Source organism: Poeciliopsis prolifica, unplaced genomic scaffold (genome assembly GCF_027474105.1).
Source record: "Poeciliopsis prolifica strain line A6 unplaced genomic scaffold, Auburn_PproV2 SCAFFOLD001, whole genome shotgun sequence".
Lineage (NCBI taxonomy): Eukaryota > Metazoa > Chordata > Actinopteri > Cyprinodontiformes > Poeciliidae > Poeciliopsis > Poeciliopsis prolifica.
In genome coordinates this window covers 25,225,846-25,246,774 of record NW_026562376.1, presented here as the reverse complement: position 1 = coordinate 25,246,774, position 20,929 = coordinate 25,225,846, and the positions used below count along the sequence as shown (strand labels likewise).

At 38.1% G+C, this 20,929-nt stretch overlaps 1 protein-coding gene across 1 annotated transcript in view; it reads left to right on the top strand.

Annotated features, from left to right (window-relative positions):
• Window positions 1–9,291: 9,291 nt before the first annotated feature.
• The window catches only part of kitlga (kit ligand a), a 49,273-nt gene continuing 37,635 nt past the window's right edge, over window positions 9,292–20,929 (top strand). Inside the window, exon 1 of the mRNA XM_055033884.1 lies at window positions 9,292–9,613. Coding sequence (XP_054889859.1) covers window positions 9,599–9,613 — 15 coding nt within the window. The 5' untranslated portion in view covers window positions 9,292–9,598. The remainder of the gene's footprint in view (window positions 9,614–20,929) is intronic.

The window sequence follows — 20,929 nt, the reverse complement described above, 5'->3', positions numbered from 1 at the left end:
GATTCCTTTGTCCTTAACATTTAGATAAATTATCTCTTAGGAACCAAAACACCATTAAAAGAGAGTTACCTTCGTTCATTCTTTTCTTCCTCTTCTCTTGACCACATTACGAAGAGGCTGTCATTAAAAACTGGACATTTTAAAGTGGATTCAAATGAGCCAAAAGCAACATGAATGTTAGTGCCTTGATGTCCAAGTAGCTAGCATTCAGGGATACAGAAAGGGACTTTTAGGCCTTTATTGTTAGAATCTATGTGAGTGTTTGTGTATTTCACATGCAAGTGTGTGATCTCTCCTGAGCAGGATCACTGTTTGCAGGTTCTTCCCACCTGCTGCAGCTTTCACACCTGACAGTTGCCTGGCATGGCTTCTTAAAGAGCTGTCAGACAATCGATTGGCACCTGATTATTAACCGTCACTGGTGAAGTTTAGCTGCCTCCAGCGCTTCCTCTAAAGGATTTTCTGTTTTGATGCTCTTCTCGTTCCATGGCTCGCCTCATGTTTTGGGTTGGATTCCCAGTTCTCCTCAAGATTCACCTACCTCTGGATCCCTGCTAGATACCTGCTAGATACCCAGAGCTCTGCAGTCATCTTCCTCTTCCCCCCCTAACCTCCCATTTTCCAAGTGTAGCATAATCTAATGTCTTGAAATTGGGCCTCTGTCTCTTTAAGAAACTCCTGCTCTTTATGAAACTCTGCTTTCATTAAGTCATTACAACATGGCTCCTCTATGAACCCTTTAACAACATTTTTACCAGCGTTTCACTGAGCAGTAGATTGTATCTTGAAGTCAGCAGATTAGCAGTTTCTAGAGATGTTTGCTAATTGCTGCTGGCTAGTCTGAAGGTGCTGAGTGGGGGCTGCTCTGGGAGTCAGAAGCTTGGCAACTGCAGCTTCGTCCTCAAAGGCGGAGCTAGGTCCACCCAGGAGTTCTGCACCTCTGAATGGTCGCCACAAGCGATTAAAGGATTTCTCAAAAGTGCATTAAAGAATCAAGCCAACACTCTAGGTATGTTGTTGATGAGGGAATAACATTATAACATGATGTGAAGCTAAAACAAGTCGATTTAACATTATACCGCCTCTTTAAATGCATAATTATGAAACAACTTGCTTTAGCCAAATTTTAATAATATTCAAATAAACCACTGAATGGCCCAGTTTCCCTGAATATCAACCTCTATGTTTAGTGTAACCCTCTGGATGGAGCTTCAGTAACAGAAACTTGGATGCTGTTTATGGTTTTCCAAAAGGTTTTAAATGAAACACTTTGAAAAGTTCCGTTGTGTGTTTAGGTTATAGGCACAACTTTAACCTGACTCAGCAAACTTCAAGCACTCACAATGACATAATTCTGAAGAACATTTAGAGCGCTATCAGCAGCTTCTTCCAATAGGGAGACGAGATTGATGGTATATTGACAGAACTGATTATTGTCAATAGAGATGCTGAAGCTGAAGCTGAAGTAGCGGTTCATTGAAACCAGATGTTTTGGGTCGCCGGCGTCTAACCCACCATTAGCGGTTTTGCACTTTAAGGCACTTCCACTTTGGCTTCACTTCTCAAACTGGAAGTTTAAATGCAGGTCTTGCTTCGCTGTAACTCTGTATGAAAACAGGGCCTGCACTTTTGGGTTTCTTGCTTCTGTGGTTTTGATTGCCTGTTTTGACTCGCTTCTGAGAGTTCAAAAAGTCACGAAAACAAGTCTGCTTTACTCAGAAAGAAATGCTCTATTTACACAAACATTTTATTGGGTAAATTTAATTCTGTAATTCTTAGTGGATAGTAGGAAAGGCTATGAACCAAAAACCAAATTACAAATACATTTTTAGTGGTGTATTTTTTTATTTTGAATGTATCCTCATTTATTGCTGACATTGTTTTGCTGTCTAGTAATGTTCCACCACCAGCCATTTTTTAAAACAGGTTTTTCTGGGATTTTGAAGATTCTGAATGTTGTATTTTATAACAACTATCATTGTTTATCAGATTGAATAAGTCGTTGAATCTTCTTATTTTATTTTATTTTTTATATGTTTCACCTTAAGTGAAATATATCAAGTCTAGTAGCTAGTCTAATAATATCTAGGTTTCTTTTATTCTAATATGTGGTGAAGTTTAATTTAGTCTTTCAGCCAATTTCTTTTTTTCATTTTAAAATGAAAGGACGGGTTTGTGACTCAGCCACAAAACAACTGAAACAATAACACAACTAGTTTGTACACCTGTAACAAGTGTTACCCTTTCACCTTCCAACCTTGGGCGGGATGTAACACTAACTGGCAGCAACTTCCTCAAGCAAAAGACTGTCTGCTTGCTAGTAAGTCTCAACTTAGCAATTAGCATTTAGCATTAGCTCCAAACCAGTTAAAACTTGGCCTAAGCCTAAATTCTTGTTCTAAATCAAAATCTTTGGTTGACAGGCTCAGCAGTCATTGTAGGCTACATGCAACTAAAACAGACAGTTTTAGTTTTACATTTGCTAACCATTTAGGTTTAGCCTACATTGCATAAATAAATATTTAGTACCTTACAAAATTCCTTTTCATAACGTAACTGTTTTTAAGCAGTTTATCACTCATCCTTCTGAGACTTGTGAACGAGAAATAAAGTGGGCAAAGGTTTCCTCTTCTGTAAGGAGACAGCTGTCACTGTGAACTCAATATAAGCAGAGGACATTCACTTGCAAAGATGTCTAAGCAGATAGAAGGAATCAAATGAACGCAAAAAGAAACTAAAGAAAATAATAGCAAAGAAACTTATCAATAAATGCCTAAATTGTAATGTACAGCTGCACAAGCTATTTTTTTCACAACTAAAGGGAGATCTTTGGTTAAAACAAGTTTCATTTAAACTTAAAAAACATCCAAATGAATCTTTTAACTTGGCAAACTGCAGTTTTAGAAACGGGCTTTACGACTCCCCTGAGAAAACTCACTGCGACGCCTGAGAATGTCATGTTTTCTTTTCACTGGCAAATGTACCTTGTTCTATGTGTACATGGTGTAAAACAACACCAGAATCTCTAACAGGAAGAGAACAAAATATCTTATGCCTGAGAAACCTTCGTTAAAAGAAAGAGTCACGGTTGCTGTGGTATGTTTAAAAGAAATCTTTACCTGAAACCAGTTTTGTTCATTTTATCCCCCCTGCATTTTACATCCAAATACCAGAACAACTAGAACCAACTAGGTGGCAATTTAAGCACAAAAGCGAGGAGAAGGAAGTGGTTTTGAATTCAGGTTAACGCTGTATGGTGCAGCTTCGAGGAACGGAGGTCACTCAGACTTTTGGACGTCTGAATATTCCCAGCTGCCTCGGTTGTATATTTCTCCTTCTGAACTCTGTTGACCTCAGACCCGACCAGGCAGAATGTCAGTTTTTTACACAGTAGTTGGTTGCATTGTGATACATAAATAAAATCATTCCAAACTCAATGACAATGTGCGACTATAATACATTTGAAATAAATTATTGACTTGACTTGTGCTTTTGCCACAGAGGCGTGACTAAAAATGCAATAAAAAAAAATTCCTTTGCAAATTTAAACCATTTTAGGTAGAACAAGGACACAAAACTTTTAGTAAAATGATTTTGTTGGATGTGTCATATTCCTTTTTTTCATTATGTTGACATTGCTCAGTAATTTTAGCCATTCTGGAGCCCCGGGTAAGATTTTGGTTTGGTACTCAACACCAATTTTGTGCAACGATCACTACATTAAAATGTATATCTATATATTTATTAGAAAACAAAAGAAACAAACAAAAAAACAACAAACTGGGGATTTAAATATGCAAAGGAAACAATAGTTGAGATTATCTTTTTGTGCAGTGAACATTTTCTTGGTTTTTGCTGAAGTTATGCCAGTTACATGAACTGCAATACATTCTGTCTGTCCTATAATAACAATTACAGTCAGAAGTCACGTTCAGACTATCCTGAAGAAAGACTGACTCAAAAAATCTGAACTTTGCTGTAAAATCCATTCTAAAAGCCCAAATATTCTGTCCAGCAGAGAGATACCACTTCCACATCTTTAAAATCAACAAATGACATGCAGCGGGCGTAATGCTGATTAAAAAGGAGACGTATCTTAAGTACAAAAATGGTTTGTAGTCATTTTGAAACAATAATTTATTTCCTTTTTGGCATGGTGCCTCCTAGATTCACTCATAGAAGAAGTGAATCTTCTATGAGTTCGGCGACCAGCTGGTAAACTCTCCTAAGGTTTGTCAAACATCGGTGCGCAGATGTTTCACATAAAAAAACTAACAGTTATAGTGTGTCTGGAAAGTATTCACAGAGCTTCACTCTTTCCACATTTTGTTATGTTATTTGCCTCGCTTCAAATTGGATTAAATCAGCTTCTTTCCTCAAAATTCCACACACAAATACCGCATTACCACAGTGTGGATTTTTGTTTTTAGCGCTTTACAAAATTATGTGTACGCAAATATAAATCACATTAACACAAATGTTTTGCAGTCTTTGCTTAGTACTTTATTGATGAAGCTCAAAATTGAGCCATTTCCTCTGATCTTCCCGGAGATGTTTCTACAACTTGAAAGGAGCCCTGCGGTAAACTAGGTTGTTTGGAGTTGATTTGGAAAAGGCACACGCCTGTCTATAGAAGTTCCCACAATTGACAGCGTAGGTCAGAGGTCAAACACCACAAATGAAATCAAATTAATTGTCTGTAAATGTCTGAGACGGGATTGTCCCGAGGAACAAATCTGGGGAAAGATCCAGAAACATTTCTGCTGCTTCAAGGTCGCAGTGAGCTCAGCGGCCTCCATCATCGGTTTGGACTCTTTGGCAGTCTAAACTGGTTCCAATTTATCCTGGCCATGAAAATTTCTGCAGAATACATGGTGCCTGCAGTCTAATGCTCACACACATAACAAGAGAGCTGAAGCTGAAACGGTTTGACTGCCTGTCTGTTCCAGGGTTAAACTAGTGTTGGTTTTCAAACTTTGCCAGGGCTTTACTTCCCTTTAACTCTCTTTAAGTAGTCATTAAAGTTTTTTCTCTCTTTTATTTTTCATCTGATGTCTCTACCTAAAACATTCCCTGAGAGGAACCTGTTGGGTCATAACCAGCTGTTCAATCCCAAGAAAAATACAGTGAATGTCAACGTTGAGGAACATTCTACAATGAGAATAACAAAAATAGGATTTTTCCTAGCATCTAATTTCATCTGAAGCTTGTGGTTAAGAAAGGCCAGAATGTGCCTTGATCTGTCAAGAAATAACAAAAATATAACAAATGAGGTCCATTTTAATATCTACAATTGGCTTGCAAAAGTACTCACACCCCTTGGACTTCTCCAAATTTTGCTACATCACAAATATAAAAACATAAAAGCACACATTTTATTGGAATTTGTTTGTTGTATAGCACAAAGCGATAAACTATTGTGAAGTAGAAGGAAAATCAAACACAATTCAAAACATTCTCTTCAAATAATAACTGAATAGTGTGGCGTGCATAAGTATTCAGCACTATTAGTATTTGTCTGAGTGCAACCAGTTGCCTTCAGAAGTATATATATATATATTTATAGATAAATATGTGTGTGTGTGGGTGTGTGTGTGTGTGTGTGTGTGTGTGCGTGCGTGCGTGTGTGTGTGTGTGTGTGTGTGTGTGTGTGTGTGTGTGTGTGTGTGTGTGTGTGTGTGTGTGTGTGTGTGTGTGTGTGTGTGTACATTATATATCCATTGTGTTTACCTGCTTTGTCAACATGGCCACATAGCTGGAGTGAATTGAAACAGTCTCCTGATTTTCCGGACATTCCACAGAAGTAAGTAGAGAAAATCCAGCAGCTTGCAAAATCTGGGCTACATTGATCCATGAGGCCGCAGCGCTGCACAGAGAGATTTGTAGAACAAGCACAAAATGAAATCATTGCACCCAGACAACTGCTGTACGTGAGCAGTCGACGAAGGAGCTTTGTTTCACAATTAAGACAGCAGTCATTCAGGAAACAAGTAAGTGCTAATCCGATTTCCTCCCTGCAGCCAAAGCAACTTTCAATGAAAAAAAATAATAAATCTGTCATGCTCTGAAAAAGTATTTTATTGCTTTCAAATACTCTTCATATCACATATAGATAACCAGCAAAAAGAAAACATTTTTGCTGGTAAAGATGACTTTTCGTATTGAGGGATAAAGCTTTGCAAGTCAACCTGATCCTAAGTGAAAAAGTAATTACCCCTTGAGTGGCAGGAATAACTGTCTTCAGGCTTTTACTAATGAGTCTGTTACATCACTGCTGAGGAATGTTTCAGCCCCGTGTTCTGGACAGAAAGGTTTTAAATCAGCCACACCAGAAAATGCTGCAAAGCTTTCTAATTGAATTTAAGACCTGACTTTGATTTCAAAACCAATCAAACCTTAATTGATTGACTTATTGATGCTATTTGTGGGTGGACTCACTGTTGTGATTTGATTCATGTTTTGTGCTAATCTTACAGAATGTTGGCCCAACAATAACTGTGTTTCCATCGACCTTATAACTGAGCAATTTGACATTTAGAAAATTGCTTAACAGAGAATTTGCTATTTTGAATATATATTATTTTAACTACAAAAACACTCAGTGCTAGGATGAGGTACATATCAAAATTGGTTTATTTTGCAAAACTGCAATGGAATTTCCTTTTTGCATCACAATTGGATGTTACCACTGGGGCAAACCATGAAGAAGAAGACAACAGGAAGTAGTTGTCAGATGAAGGCGGGGCAGGGTTATTAATGACATGTGATTTCAATTGCTTTTCTTATTTCATAGAAAATGCAAAATTTTGTTTTTTTCTTTACATTGACAAATGTTGAAAAAACATAATTTAACTGCACAATTCATCTGTTAATACTTTGTATTAAAAATAAAAATGACACTTCATGACAACAGTTATAAACATTCATGAAAACATACATGTCAGTCTTATGCACACACAGTCAAAGTGTTAACTGAATTCCTCTTGGATTTGTCTTTACATATTCATGATCTCACTTCATCTTGCAAAGACTCAGTATAGATGATTTTATAGGGTATTACATTTTCATACAAAACTGGATTGGATAAAATGTTTTGTTTTTCACCCTTAATTAATGAAATCACCATTTAAGAACTTTTTTTTTTTTTCTTTTGCTTTTTATATTTGGTCATGTTAGTATTGTCTGATTCATCTGTGTGGCAAAAACAGCATAAATGTGTATACTGTAAATCACCGGTATTTGAAAGACTATAAAATCATCAGTAACACCTCGACTTAATGCAACAGGCTGATCTCTGATGAGCTCCGAACAGGCACATAGGCAGAGATGCTTGCTGGATATGCTCGCTTATTTATTACAAATTCTAAATAAATATCTTCGGGCATTTCAATTTAGCTGGAGCAAAAATGTTTTGCAACTTGACTTTTGTTTACTGTCACTGTGTACAGTGAAGCAAACAACATAATCATAGACTGTGTTCATGCCAATGAAGGAACAACCAACTGATTTACATTGACACCCTAAAGCTAGACCATTATTTTCTGCTTCCCACATACATGGGTCCAATTCTCTGAAGTTGAATAAACTATTTGTAGCCGTCAGTGAGCTTCTGGCATAATTCTGGCTGGATGTTTGGCTGCTGTGCTTGCCAAAGCTGTTAGAGTTCCTTTAAATTGATTGGTTACGGCAGGATTGTCCAAAGATTGTCAGTAAGGCCAAGGCTATGGGAAGGTCATTATGGAATAAAAATGTCAGCCAGCATCATCTAGTCCAAGAAACATTTCAGGGTGCGTTCTTCTGAAAGTGACAGTTTGGGTCTGCTTCCAGACCTTGGCACAGTGGATGACCGTCCAGATAAGTTGCACTGACATGTAAAGGTCTTAGATCTTGGAATCTGCAGTTCTTTGGAAGGATTAGAGGATTAGATCAGATTCCCAATTTATGTGAATCTGAAAATTTCCAAAGGTCTTCACTGAGGTCTTTGAACTTCAGTCAAATGAGCACTCAATACGTATTTTCTAAGTCGGAAAAGCAAAACTATCAGCTTATTAATGTGAAGTTCAATGAATTTACCCTTGTTAAGAGAAAATCTTGAACTTTTGAACCACTTTTTTAAAGATTTAGCTGAATATGTGTACACTGACCAGTCTTCACTCGCCAGTGAATCATACTCACTGCAGTATTAAACAAACATCTGTTAGCAACCGCTACAGAGTAAAAGAAAGTAAGTTTGGCTTGAGACAAAATTCCACTTTGTCTGCAACCTTGCTGCTACGACACCTGAATGCTCATATAAACTAATATGCATAAATAAACTAATACATACATTTATTATTGAATATAAAACACCATGATTGTGAAATTGAGTGTTTTCGACACACTTTCATAATGGAAGCATAGATATTGTTTCTTGTGCATCTCTGTGCAACATTGTTTCCTTCCTCTCAACTCTTCTTTCATAAGCTTTGCTCATGCACTCTTCTAAACTGCCTTACTAATGGCCACTTGTGACTTTATCTAACTGTAGAAGTTGTTGATGACTGTCCGCTGCACAACTGTCAGGTCAGCAGTTTTCCTCATGGCAGTGATGACCATAACATGCTCTCAACAGCATTTTCTTCCTTTTGATTTTAAACAGCTGTCATTTTTATTCTTTGGCATTTAATCGAGGTGTTGATGTTTTATTTTTCTCTTCTTATTATTAGTCTTGCCACATATATTTTATGTTATTATTTTTCTCTTTCTCTTTTCATCAACTCATTTGGTGCAGTTTTTAGAAGTGCTTTATAAAAAAATTTGACATTGCGTTCTCAATTCCTCAAGGTTTGTAAAAACAAAAACTTTGAAGTGCATAAATCTGTGTGCAGCAATGAAGCTTCACATCCTGAGTTGTACCTGCATTTGTGGAAAAACTCTTTGAACTTAAAGTTAGTTGTTCTCAGCATGGGAGCCTCACAGTTGGCCATTGGAGTCACGTGAACTTTCTGATGCTTCAGGCATCAGAAACCCTGTGACACACAGTTTGACTCATTAATACTCGGAATCCTTCATTGCGCACCATTCACTCTAATCGCGGCCATCTGGCTTGAGCGACCTCCAGCTCCCGATCACTTTAGCATCATTACATTTTCGCACCTGTAAAACAAACGACAAAAAAGGATTTGACATCGGCGTTGAGCAACCCTGTTCCTCCGTCTGTCATCTGTTTACACTGGCAGCCGGGAGAAGTGAAGGCGGCCCGTCATAGGGCGGCTCTTGCTGATTTTACGCATCATAAAGGCTGAACTTCCTCCCTCTGCTGAGCTGTTGCGTGCTGCTCGTCTCACTGTCCAGATCTATGTTGTAGCCTGGAAGGAGCGGGCTGTGTGTGCTTCACAGTACAACGAGCATACGGGGTGCAAAGGTTGAATTAGATTTATTATTATTATTATTTCGCCGTGGTCACTTTCTTCGGGGCTTTTTTTTTCTCCTCTGTTTGGATACCTCTGACTTAGGCATTGGATATGTGCACAAAGGATGATGAAAACCCCTTTCCTCATCGTAGAAGTAAAATAAAATAGGCTTTCGCGCACACTGGATTTACCTCTTGCCGTTCCATATGAAGAAGTCAAAAGTAAGTGGTTGATTTGTATTTTTTTCCATCATTATTTCTATTTTATTTGGGGGGAGTGTGTGGGGTTGCAAAAAGCTGCATGGAGGAAATAAGCAGTTCCAAGTTGTGAGGGATAAAAACGGGACGCGATCCGGTTGAAGGAATTCCGTTTTTCATTTGACACTTTTTGTTTCCCTCACCGGTTTTCTGAAACAGTTCAGTTCAAGCTGACTGGCTCACTGAGTGGACGGGATAAAGCCGAGGAGGGGATCGAACCGCCTCGGTTGACTTTAACAGACGTCCTGTCTGTCAGGCTACTGGGCTGTCATGCTGAGCCAAAGCGGCAAACCTGCCTTCTGCAAACCTCGTTTATTAAGCATGCAGACTAAACTCTCCTCCCGCTTAACTCGCAGAAAGAACGATCCCGGTCCGTTTGTTTGCGCCAGTCGGTCACTTCTAAGAACTGTTTGCGCTCCGGGTCGCCACCCTTCCCAAGAGCTCTGCTCCTGAATTCACGCGTCTGAAACACAATACGTTTGTTGAAGCGTGTTTTTTTTTTTTTTTTTTTTTTTTTTTTTTTTTTTTTTTTTTTTTTTTCCCAGTGCAAATTGATTCTACACCTATCCCGCTCCCCAGGTCAGAAACACAGGGAGGCAAAGACCTGAAACTAATACGCGTCAGTGGTTTCCCCTCCAGTCGCTTCTGTTTCCCGGGGGGTGGATGAGTTTTCCTGGCGACAGAAGCAGTGACACCTTCATGTTTGTGGCTGGACCCAAACATGCGCAAGTTTATTATTATTATTATTATTATTATTATTATTATTATTATTATTATTATTATTATTATTATGTCAAAGACATTTTCAGAAAAAAATAATAAATATGATCACTTTTTTCAAGTGCAGGCGAAGAAGACATTTAATTTTTAATTTGTATTTCTTTTCACGTTTTAGATTTATTATTATTATTTTTTTAAATGCGTAAACTTTCGGTCATCTGCGCCTGGTGACGATCTCAATATTACTGCAGTTTCAAAGTTCCCACTGGAAGTCAACTGAAATCAGAGAGCTGCCAGGCCGCGCGCTCTTAAATCCTGTGCGTATTTATTTATTTATTTATTTTTAAACCGTACTTTAAAGCACGTAGAGCTCGTCGCTGCAGCCAGAGAGTTGTGTACGTGTGAACGCAGAAAGGGGATGAGGGAAAGTGTTGTGAAGGCATCCCTGCTGTCGGTGTTACGTTCAGGCTCTCGCTTGATGATTTGCGTTGCGGGTTCGGGCGTTATCTGCGTGAGAGCGAACGGGACACCTTTCATCGTCCGGAATTTATGCGCCCATAAACGGCCGCGGCCCACGACCCGGCTGGAGAGACGATCAATCAACCTCAGCATAGATATTTACCAGAAAATGGAGCTTATAAGTCCAGTTTTTCATGGACTCCTGCTGCTCTCATGTCTGGATGGTTAATCTAAGTCGTGATATTTCTGGCCCCAGGTGTCTGGGCTGGACCTTCATACCTTCACAGAACATTTGGCACCAGAAGGGAGCGCTAGTTTCCCGACGCCTGTCGCCACACTGGGATTTTTTATTATTATTTTATGTTTTGGGGTTGTGAACGGTTTGCAAAGACATATCACGGCTGTGGGGCCCGGAGCCGCCAGTTTTCAGACGGGTGATTAAAAAAAAAAATCTGTCTCAGGAGTTTTATTATGTTGATGCGTGTGGAGGCATGGTGTGAATGAGAGATTGTGAATATGGCGCATGCAAATGCTACAATTTTAAAATAGTGAAAATTCCTAAAACCGTGTTTTAATAAAGTTGCACATAGATTCTCTTGTGGCCAGAAATACATTTCTCCTCATCCACTTTTTTTTTCCTGAAAAAAGAAAACCGTCATGTGTCTTCATTGCATATTTTCTTTTTAAAAATAAGTCAAATCACTTTCACCGTTTTGATTTCTGAGGAGAAAATGGAATTGCAGAAGCATGCATGGAACACTGAACTGCTTGCTTCTCTAGCGTCTGACATATTTCCTTCCCTTAGATTGTTTTTATTTTTTAAGAGCTGTATTTTTGTTTGTCAAAACAGACTTGACACATATTCAAACTACGTACGTTTCAGGATTTGGAAACAATGTAGAGTAAATTATGTTTTTCAGTTTACACAGGACATCTGAATTTGTGAACCAGACATTAATCTCTCAGTTCAGAGCGTTAATTGATCCGGTGACGCTTTTCAGTTTCATCCCTCTGCGTACTGAGGCTTTTTTGCTTTTATGTCAGTCTTCGTTCCCCCATCACTACGTGTTCTACAGCTCCCCACCAAACACATTGCAGAAAAAAATTTAATAAATTCGTACATCCTCATCGAACACTCAGCCTGTAACCAGCGGCGCTCCGCTCCCACGCAGGGCAACTCCTAACTCCAAACATCCTGTTTGCGTGAATCCAGCACATCTTTACTGTCCTCCAGCTTATGTTCTGTCATCAGATCATATTTTCAGATGAGGGGTCAGATAAGGTCAGCCTGATGCTGAGAAGAATATTTCACAAAACGAAACCATAACAGTAATCATCCTTAACTTATCACTGCTTTATGTTTTTAAGGAGCTTTTATTTTACAGCTCTTTTCATTTTGTTCAGTGTTGTTTTTTATGTCCACATTAACACCATGTGGCTTGATTTTACTGAAAGTGGCTCCATGAATCTTTGAATTTGTCTCGTGTGGATTTGTTTTGGGTCATCAGCGCCTCGTGACGAGGCGTTTTGTTCTTTGTCATTTCTGCCCAATAAAACTATTGATCTATAGATTGATTTACAGATCATTCGTGTTTCTGTCCTATATTTATTTGACATTAGGGCCTGTATAACTTAACTAAAATATTAACATTTTCTATATAGTTTTGTAACCATAAATCTTAACAGAAATCATTAAATTCACTTCTATTTGTCCCATTTGAGTCAAAATGTCTAAGTTGTTGCTGTTGAAGTGTAAATATTTTCTCCATCAGAAAAAAACACATTGTATCATAAAACAAAGGGTCTTTCTGTTTGAAACCTTTCAAAGAACACCATATGAATAAAATGGAAATGTGTATGTATATTTTTCTAATATGGATGTGTATCTTCAGTTTCAATTATGGCATGCCTTTAGACTCATGCTACCATTATCAGTAATCTTGACAGGGACGCCAGATTTTACATGGATCATAACAAAATGGGCTTACGTATGAAATCAGTCAATTGATGGTGAATAAATGCTAGAAAATATCAAATTCAACCAAATCATTTTGGTTTTTAATTTAAAATTGTGGTTCAAAAACTGTTATTGAAATGTGTCTAATAGAGATTGGTAATGATAATAATAATGAGAAAAAAAAAACATCTTAATTTAGGTTGTATTCTGATTTGGGATGTTTCCACAAGCAAGTTCTACCTGGACATTTGCATTCCGTTTTGTCTGTTTTACTGGGTAACTGTGAGATTGTTGCAAATTTTTTCATAAAAATCGTCAAAAAACAATGAGTTTATGCCGGTGCTACTCCTGTCTGCAGGTGATAATAGCTCTTACTTTTACTAGACTGCTGACTCAGTCCGTGACCAATGCGTTGAGTAAGAAAAAGTTTAATGTCATACGCAAATCTGTAACATTCTGTTCTCCATGAGAGTGGAGGAGCATTATTTTTGCACAATTTGCAATATGGTACCTTTGGTATGGTTTATTGGAGAAAAAAATGTAAAATCCCTTGCAGATGTTGCTAATGTAGTGCCACAATTTCGTTTGCAAAGAAATCAGAAAACAATTGCAAAACCTTGGCGGGACTGCCTGGGCTTTAAGAAGCTTCAAAACAGCTTCAGTTTGACGAGAGGCAAAAAACAAAGTTCTGGAAATGACTCGATATTTCTCCAACATGTGTCTGGTTTAGAAAGAGTGGTTCACTTTTTTCCTCCTTAGCAGAAAACCAAATTCAGCTGTTTGCCAAGTCATCAGTTTAAAACTAGTTATCACTCTTCTGAAAGCAACGCTATGAGAGTACGAGCAGCAGACTTGTAAAGCAGCTGACTGCAAGCTTTGCACTCGCAGATATCCTGACTTATGAACGAGCTAATATCTGCTTATTGGACTTCTAGTGTTACACAGCAGTGATTCAAAAGCACAAAAGACCCTAAAAGCTGTAAATCATCAAACTGCTGCTCCCACAATCCAGAGTTCAGTTTACCTCTTCTTTATTGATGCGGCCCGTGGCCTGCTAAAAAAAAACTCTTGACATCAGGATCTTTTATGAAAACATAACTCTTATACTGCGCAGCAGGACATTTACATGCTTGCTTTGGATGTGCAGATCAAAAGAGCCAAGAAAGAAAGAGAAGGAGAAGCATGGAGGACTGCCTCAGTGGATCTATGCAGTCACATGTGTCAGGAAGCACACAGATGGCTGGGCACTGCAGCAAATGCAGCAATAATGTGCTCGAGTCGCACCTAGTGCTAATCATATGTGAGCGAATTTGCTACGTCGCTAATCACAGATTAGCATAACAGCACGAAACGGCACAACGAGAGCCAGAGGGTCTCGGTGCCGTGGGTGTAAAAGTCTAGTTGCTTCAACTGGATCCCCATGACTTTAAGCGTGTCCCATCCGAATCACACTCCTTCCTTTCCCATTCCTGGTTAATTATCTCAGTGAACATCAGAGATGATTTATGGTCCTGGAGCCAAGTCTGGAGCCAATAAATGACCCCGGTACACTGGCAATTACTATTGTTCTCTTGTTGTGAAGCAACAATAAACGAGGCCAGGCTGGGGAGGAGTGTTAATTTCTCAGATATTTCTCACTACTCCTGTCTCTAAACCAGCTAAAATATAATCCTCATGTTTTTTTGTTTTGTGTTTTTTTTCGCCCTGTGGTTAATTAGATCCATCTCTGCCACTTGATCGTGTGTCATATGGCCTCCTGCTGGAATCAAAACCTTCCTTTGGTCTTCCTTAAGACTGGTTTTATTATGCTTTGATTTTGAGGAGTCTTTTGCATTGAGACCTTTTGATTTTGAAGCTTAAGATGCCTGTTTGTGTTTGAGGTCCCTGTGAACCAGAGACATCTGCCTACATGTCTGTAACTCCCATGGCTCTGTGTGAAATACTCAAACTATGATAACCTTGAATGCAAATGGTTTTAAGGCGCTTATGCAAAAATGTACAAAAAAAAGTCTTAAATAATCTGATAAGTTTTATTCAAAACAGAACAGCAGCAATCATTACAGTTGGAATAAATTTCTTGTGTGAGAGTTCATTGGTTATATAATATTTGTTTATATAATATGTAGAATTAAGCAAAAATGGTGACTAAAAATACAATGCACTAAATATGAAGTACATTTAAAGTACAGTATTTCACCTGTTTTGTTAAGCTCTATGAAAAACAAACAAAAAATTCAAAACCCTGGAGGTCAACCAAGAGCCTGCAGCCTGCTGGTTAATTGACATACCACTCACAGTTTGCCAACTTCAGTCTGAAAACAGCATTACCTCAACAGGAATGATGGGTGGTGCTCCTTTTGTTTATTGCAACCAGAAATATCTGTAACCATGTGCAAGAGACAAAAGTATTTGAGATTTCTTTCAGTCAGTTAACCACAGTGCGCAGAGGTGTGGGAGGGTCCAATCAAGAGCCAAGCCACTTGGACCTCATTGGTAAGAAGGCCTCCCTGTTATTTTCAGCTCTGGTGAGCGATCACACTTCAATCAGTGATATTCAGCTGACACTGCAGCCTCTTAGAGGGCGACACTGGGATGATTTGTACTCTGGATATTCTGAGAAAAAGAAGAAAAGAGACAACAAAGGGTCAAGGGATTTCGTTATATCGTCAAAATTAAGCTCTTCACTGAATTCCTTCAAAATAAAGCTTTGTTGTTGTTCTTCTCCTACTCATGGTCTGACCCATGACTTTTAGTATCTGTTGTGTGATTGGCGCCACCCTCTGAATGAGGGTATCATTGTATACACAGATCGAAAATCTGTCCATGTAACTGTCCACAGAGAGTACCAACACATCGTAGTGCAAAGGGTACAGATGATAAAATCAATGACAATGGAGTCAAGTGGACAACAGAGTAGACTGACGGATAAGGCTCAGGCCTTACTTTGTTGCATGTACAACTGTACGCTAGCATTTTGTCGGGCATCTCATTAAAAGAACTCCAGACCTTTGGGAGATTGAAAATCTTAGTGTTTGTGGAACCCTAAATTTTGAAAACCTTGGTACACCTTGGTACCGGTAACGAAAACATGCCTCGCATAGTTATTACAAAACTGGAAATTGCCAAGCCAGATCATTGACCTTCTAGTAGGATGGTGGAAGAGTGTCCAGCATTTTGAATGGACATGACAGGCTTCTTACAAACCTTAACACATCAATGCCATGCTAATGGCCAGTCAATGCAAAAATGAATCCAATGGAGTGCTCTTGCAGAACTGAGTTGACATAAGATCTGATTGGTCGTCTCTCTCATCTGCTGACACCAGTTTCTTACCGGGATTCAGGAAGCTGTTATTGCAAGTATCAAGCTTGTTTCGACTGCACTACTCTATACAGAAGAGTAACAGTGTCAAGCATGTTGAGTTATACTTCAGTGTATGAAAAGTCCTGCAGAAGTTTGATTGACTGAATCTTTTTCATTCTCCCGCCTCATCCAATGTCTGGTTGTTTCAACTTCCTTTCCAATGTGTAACATAATTTTGAGCCAACCCCCTCCCCCAAAAAGAACAGAAAATGAGAAAAATGAAATAATGAAATCTAAGGACGGCAACATCTTTTTCTAGATGTTGGGGAAGAGAAAGCCCATTGTCTTTGATGACAATAATAAAGAGACATAAGGAAAAAGTCAGTCATGTATGCTATCTGCGTGGTATGAAGCTTTGTTGAATTCTCTCTTGTCTGAAATGTAAAACCAGCATGATCGCCTCTTGAACTCGTGCACCAAAGTGTATCAAATGATCTGATGGGTGTTTTCCTTTCACATGTGAGACGAGGTTTTCAAAGTAACGAAGGAAGATAGTGTAGGGCTACATGTTAAAGTTTTTAAGCAGTAATGCACACTCAAGTAAAGAAGTAGATTACTTGTTTAATAAGTAAAGAAGTAGATTACTTGTTTAATAATATTGGGAACTTATCATTACTAGATTTGGCAATAGGCAGGGTTCTTTATGATGTTTGTGTATGGAAAGATTAGTGCCGGAAATCAGCACAGTTGTGGAAATTCAGCGGAGCACCAGACCCCAGATGACGAATCTATTGTTAGAGTGGGAGTGGGAAGTCGATAGAAGGTCTTGGAGACGATTTTGAAGTTGTTGCCATTTTTTTCTCAGGATTTATCTTAAACAATTTAAAAACATTATTACTCTGGAACACTCTGAAAGAAAACTCTGCAGAATGTAGTTTCTCAGACAAGATGTTCTGGCTTCATTCTGTTTTCTGTCACAGCAAGTGAAATATGTCTGGGTTGGGAGTGATGATCTACAAGTCATTGTGGGAACTCGGGAATAGCTGCGGGCTCTTTACGCTGTTTTCTAATGTTTCATAGACTTAAATGGTTACGGATTGCTTTTGATTAATGAATAACAACTGTTGCTGCACTAAAAGCGAATGCAGACTCTGTCATTGCTAACAGAAGTGGTGATTTGTTTCCTCATCTTGTTAAGAAACAAAAGACACACTGATACAAAGTGCAGAGAACATTGAAGTGTCTTTCTTTTTATCCTGTTTTGATTGTTGACAGTTGGGGACATAAAACTCTTCAGGGCAGCTCCAACATCTGTCTTCACAGGAAATAAAGTTTAACTCATACTAATTTTTTTTACAAAGCTTGGACTTTAGTCCAGGGCACTACTGTGTTAGTGGGTGGCATGGGTGGTCAAAAGAAATAAAATAAAAAATCTGACAGATCCTCCTCAAACAAGTTCTGTTACTTATTAGGATGTTTAGTCAACCAGGAGTGCTTTCCAATACAAGTGAGTGCAAAATGTGCAATTGTGGCGTTATTAAATAAAAAATGCAATTAAAATAATTAAAAAAATCATGTCGGGTCATCATCCTTCAACTACTTTCTGTAGTCTAATTTGCTGTAGTTTGAGCCAGTAACAGCTGGTTGTTGGTCATGTGGCTCATAAAGTGATTCCTTTGCAATTTTGCTAATTATAAGTATTTCAATATGGTCAAAAAAGTATCTCAACACAGTGTGAAAACGTTTCAGCATAAAACAAGTTTCCATTAAGCTAATTTATGTTCAAAATGTCAAATTGAGCAATTATATGGTCGATGAAAACACAGATGGTGTTAGCGCAGTTAGAAAGTATTATTGTTATACGTCAAGATTGTCTCATGATGTTGGGTTATTCCACTTCGTCTTAACGAGCTTTGTTACTGTTACTTCAGGTTACATCTAAAACATCAGCCTGAAAAAGCCTTAACTGGATCACTTTAAACTGAACAATTACAGCTTTGTAAAATCTTTATTCCATTTGAAAAAAAAATCCTAATTTTTTTCAATGCTTTTCTTTTTCTTTCTTTTTGGGTGCAAAAAAAAGAAAAACTTGCAAATATCTGAACTGAATTTAAACTGACGCAAATTGTTAACACAATTTGGACTTGTGAAGTAATTGATATTTCAACTTTTTTTATTGCATGGATCCAATTAGAAATGCAAAAATCTTATTGCTCTGTGCAAAAGGAGGTATTTGTGAAACCAGCAGCCTTATCCTGTTTGAGGCATCCTGACGAAGAAGGCATTTCACATTTCAAAGCTGTGTCTCGTGAATATAATTTGGAATCCGTACATAAAGAATAAAGAAAATCTGATGACTGACAAAACTGGTGCTAACATCCCCATCGAAGCCGAAATCTATCTACTTCTAAAATCGTTTTATGAATTAGCAGGGAGGCTTTTTGGGGACCTTCTGAAAGCGCATTACTGAGTGATGCTGATGAGAGCTGCGGAAAGGAATGCATGATTTATCTCCATGTTTCTCAAATGCTGAATATTCTTATTCAAACAAGACATAGTGCATACTGTGCTGGTCTGTATATATTTGTTCAGGGATTCTGTATATATTTGTTCAGGGATTCTTTCAGGTGTATCAGCTCTGTGAAACTGACAAGCTGCCTTAGTGATATTATCACCAAGAAGCCCGGTGCGTGTCAGGTGGGAAGGACCGTTAAGGCATTTTTACAAGCCAGGACTCTTCCTGCGTAAGTGCTCTCCACCTCTGTGAAGCCTGAGCGTATGTCTGACTCTGAGCAGGCTGCCGGAGGCTGCAGTTCCTTCATGATCAGTTTTGCCTTCAAGACTGGAAAGGCAAAAGGCCATTTGAGCCACAAGTCAGAATTTGTTAGCTGCTGCATGAAAGTCATTTCTGCTTTTAAATGAGTCTTGTTGTTATCTCTTTTTACGGATAAGTTCTTCCGTCTATTGAAAGTCTGGATGCTGTGTGTAATTATCTGCGCTTGTCTTAATCTAATGTTGTCCTGATGTAAAACGTTATGGTATGGTATGGCCTCTGTGTTTTTATAAATGACATTAAAAAAGAGTTAAGAATCTGAAACTGTTTAGTGTGGAACACTTCCATATAACACGTGAATCGTCCAGGTTTTTTATATTTTTATAAGGCATTCAGGTTTGACGGAATGCCTTTCAGATTCCTTAAAAAGCAGAGAAATAGTCATTTAAAGCTGCAACTTTCATATAGAAAATATTTTTTACATACTTGGTGAGATACAGTATGGTGTGAGACAGATAGTCAGGGAGGGGGGAGTCCTCTGCCTCCTTCTGTTTAGAAACAACCAGTCAGAAACAACCAGTAGGCGGGTCTTACTGCTGTCAATCACTCAGGCATGCACCTACTCATCCACTCAGGTCTCTCCACTTTTCAGATTATCTGTGACAGTAATGTCAAAAATGTAAATAAAATGCTACTGATTTGGGAGCTTTTCTAAATAATATGCATGTTTTTTATTTGTCAGGTTTACGTTACTTCGAGCCTCACATGCAGCATAGCAAATTAAACCTGCTCTCTGTGGTTTCAGTGCCTGTCAATGGCAATTCATTTCTGGATTTATGAATCAGCATCACTTCCAAACATCTTTTAACAGCAGAGAAACCTTTTGCAGAAATGTACATGAAAAAAAAAAGACAGCTTCGTAACTTCAGGCCCAAATAAACAGCCTTAGGCTCTATTCATAGGAGAATGTTGGCCAAGGACAAAAAAAAAAAAAAAAAAAAAAACGGTCTTCTTCTCATTATCATAAGACAACAGGATTAAAAATCAAAACATTACATTTTTACCTTTGCAACAATAGCAGAGTTAATACATCTTAAACTAATGACAAGTGCATTTTATTTACTTCATATAGTATAATAAAATTTTTTGCTCTCACAAGTTTCTGCTAGTTGAACCGATCGAGGCATAAAGGAATCTGTTTTGTCTGCTGGTTGGCACAAGCTGGAAATGTAACACCTGGGCTGGATCCAAGGATTTAAAACACAGATTATCTTAGAAAAAAAAACCGGCTTGCAATTCCAACTTTTTATACAGTCAGATGTTAGGTGTGAAAATATTTATTCAATATTTACGCTTTTTTTTACGTCACACGAGTCATGTGATCAGCGACCGGACATTATGACAAAGTCAACAGAAAGTGGACAGAGGACAATGGCGCGTTTTATAAATGTTTTTTAATGACTTATACACGAGGCCAAACTTATTCACGCAAGATTTTAATAGCACTTCTTATTTCTCTGAAACACAACAATTAAACGTTTTTTTTTCTTTTTTGACAAAGAAGTTTTGAGCACATTTGTAATGGAAGGTTAGACCAGTTCACTGTATCTCAATTTGTTGAAGGCAGCGTAAACCAAAAACCAAACCGGTCCATCCTGATCTTTCTCACTAAAGGAATATACATTTATTTTTTTTATTCTGTATATTCTGCTTCCTTTGTGTGTTTCTTAACACAATTTAGCAGAAAGCCTAACTCCCATTGAATGAATGCTTGAGTCAGGATGTAGATTCTTTGCCTCCACTTTATTTTGGTGACCCAAGTACACATGTAGTAAACTAACACACGAATAAAAAAAAATAAAAAAAATAGCTGCGTTTAATTTATTATCATTAGAAAAAAGTTCAACTCAGAAAATCATAATGCCATGCCCATAATAAATCAACATGAACCTATAAGTACAACGCATTCATCAAATTCCACATTTACTTCACACATTCTTAACAAATAAGACTTTAAATAAAATCTACTCAACAATATAGAATGAAAACTTACAAATGAAAAGCTGAC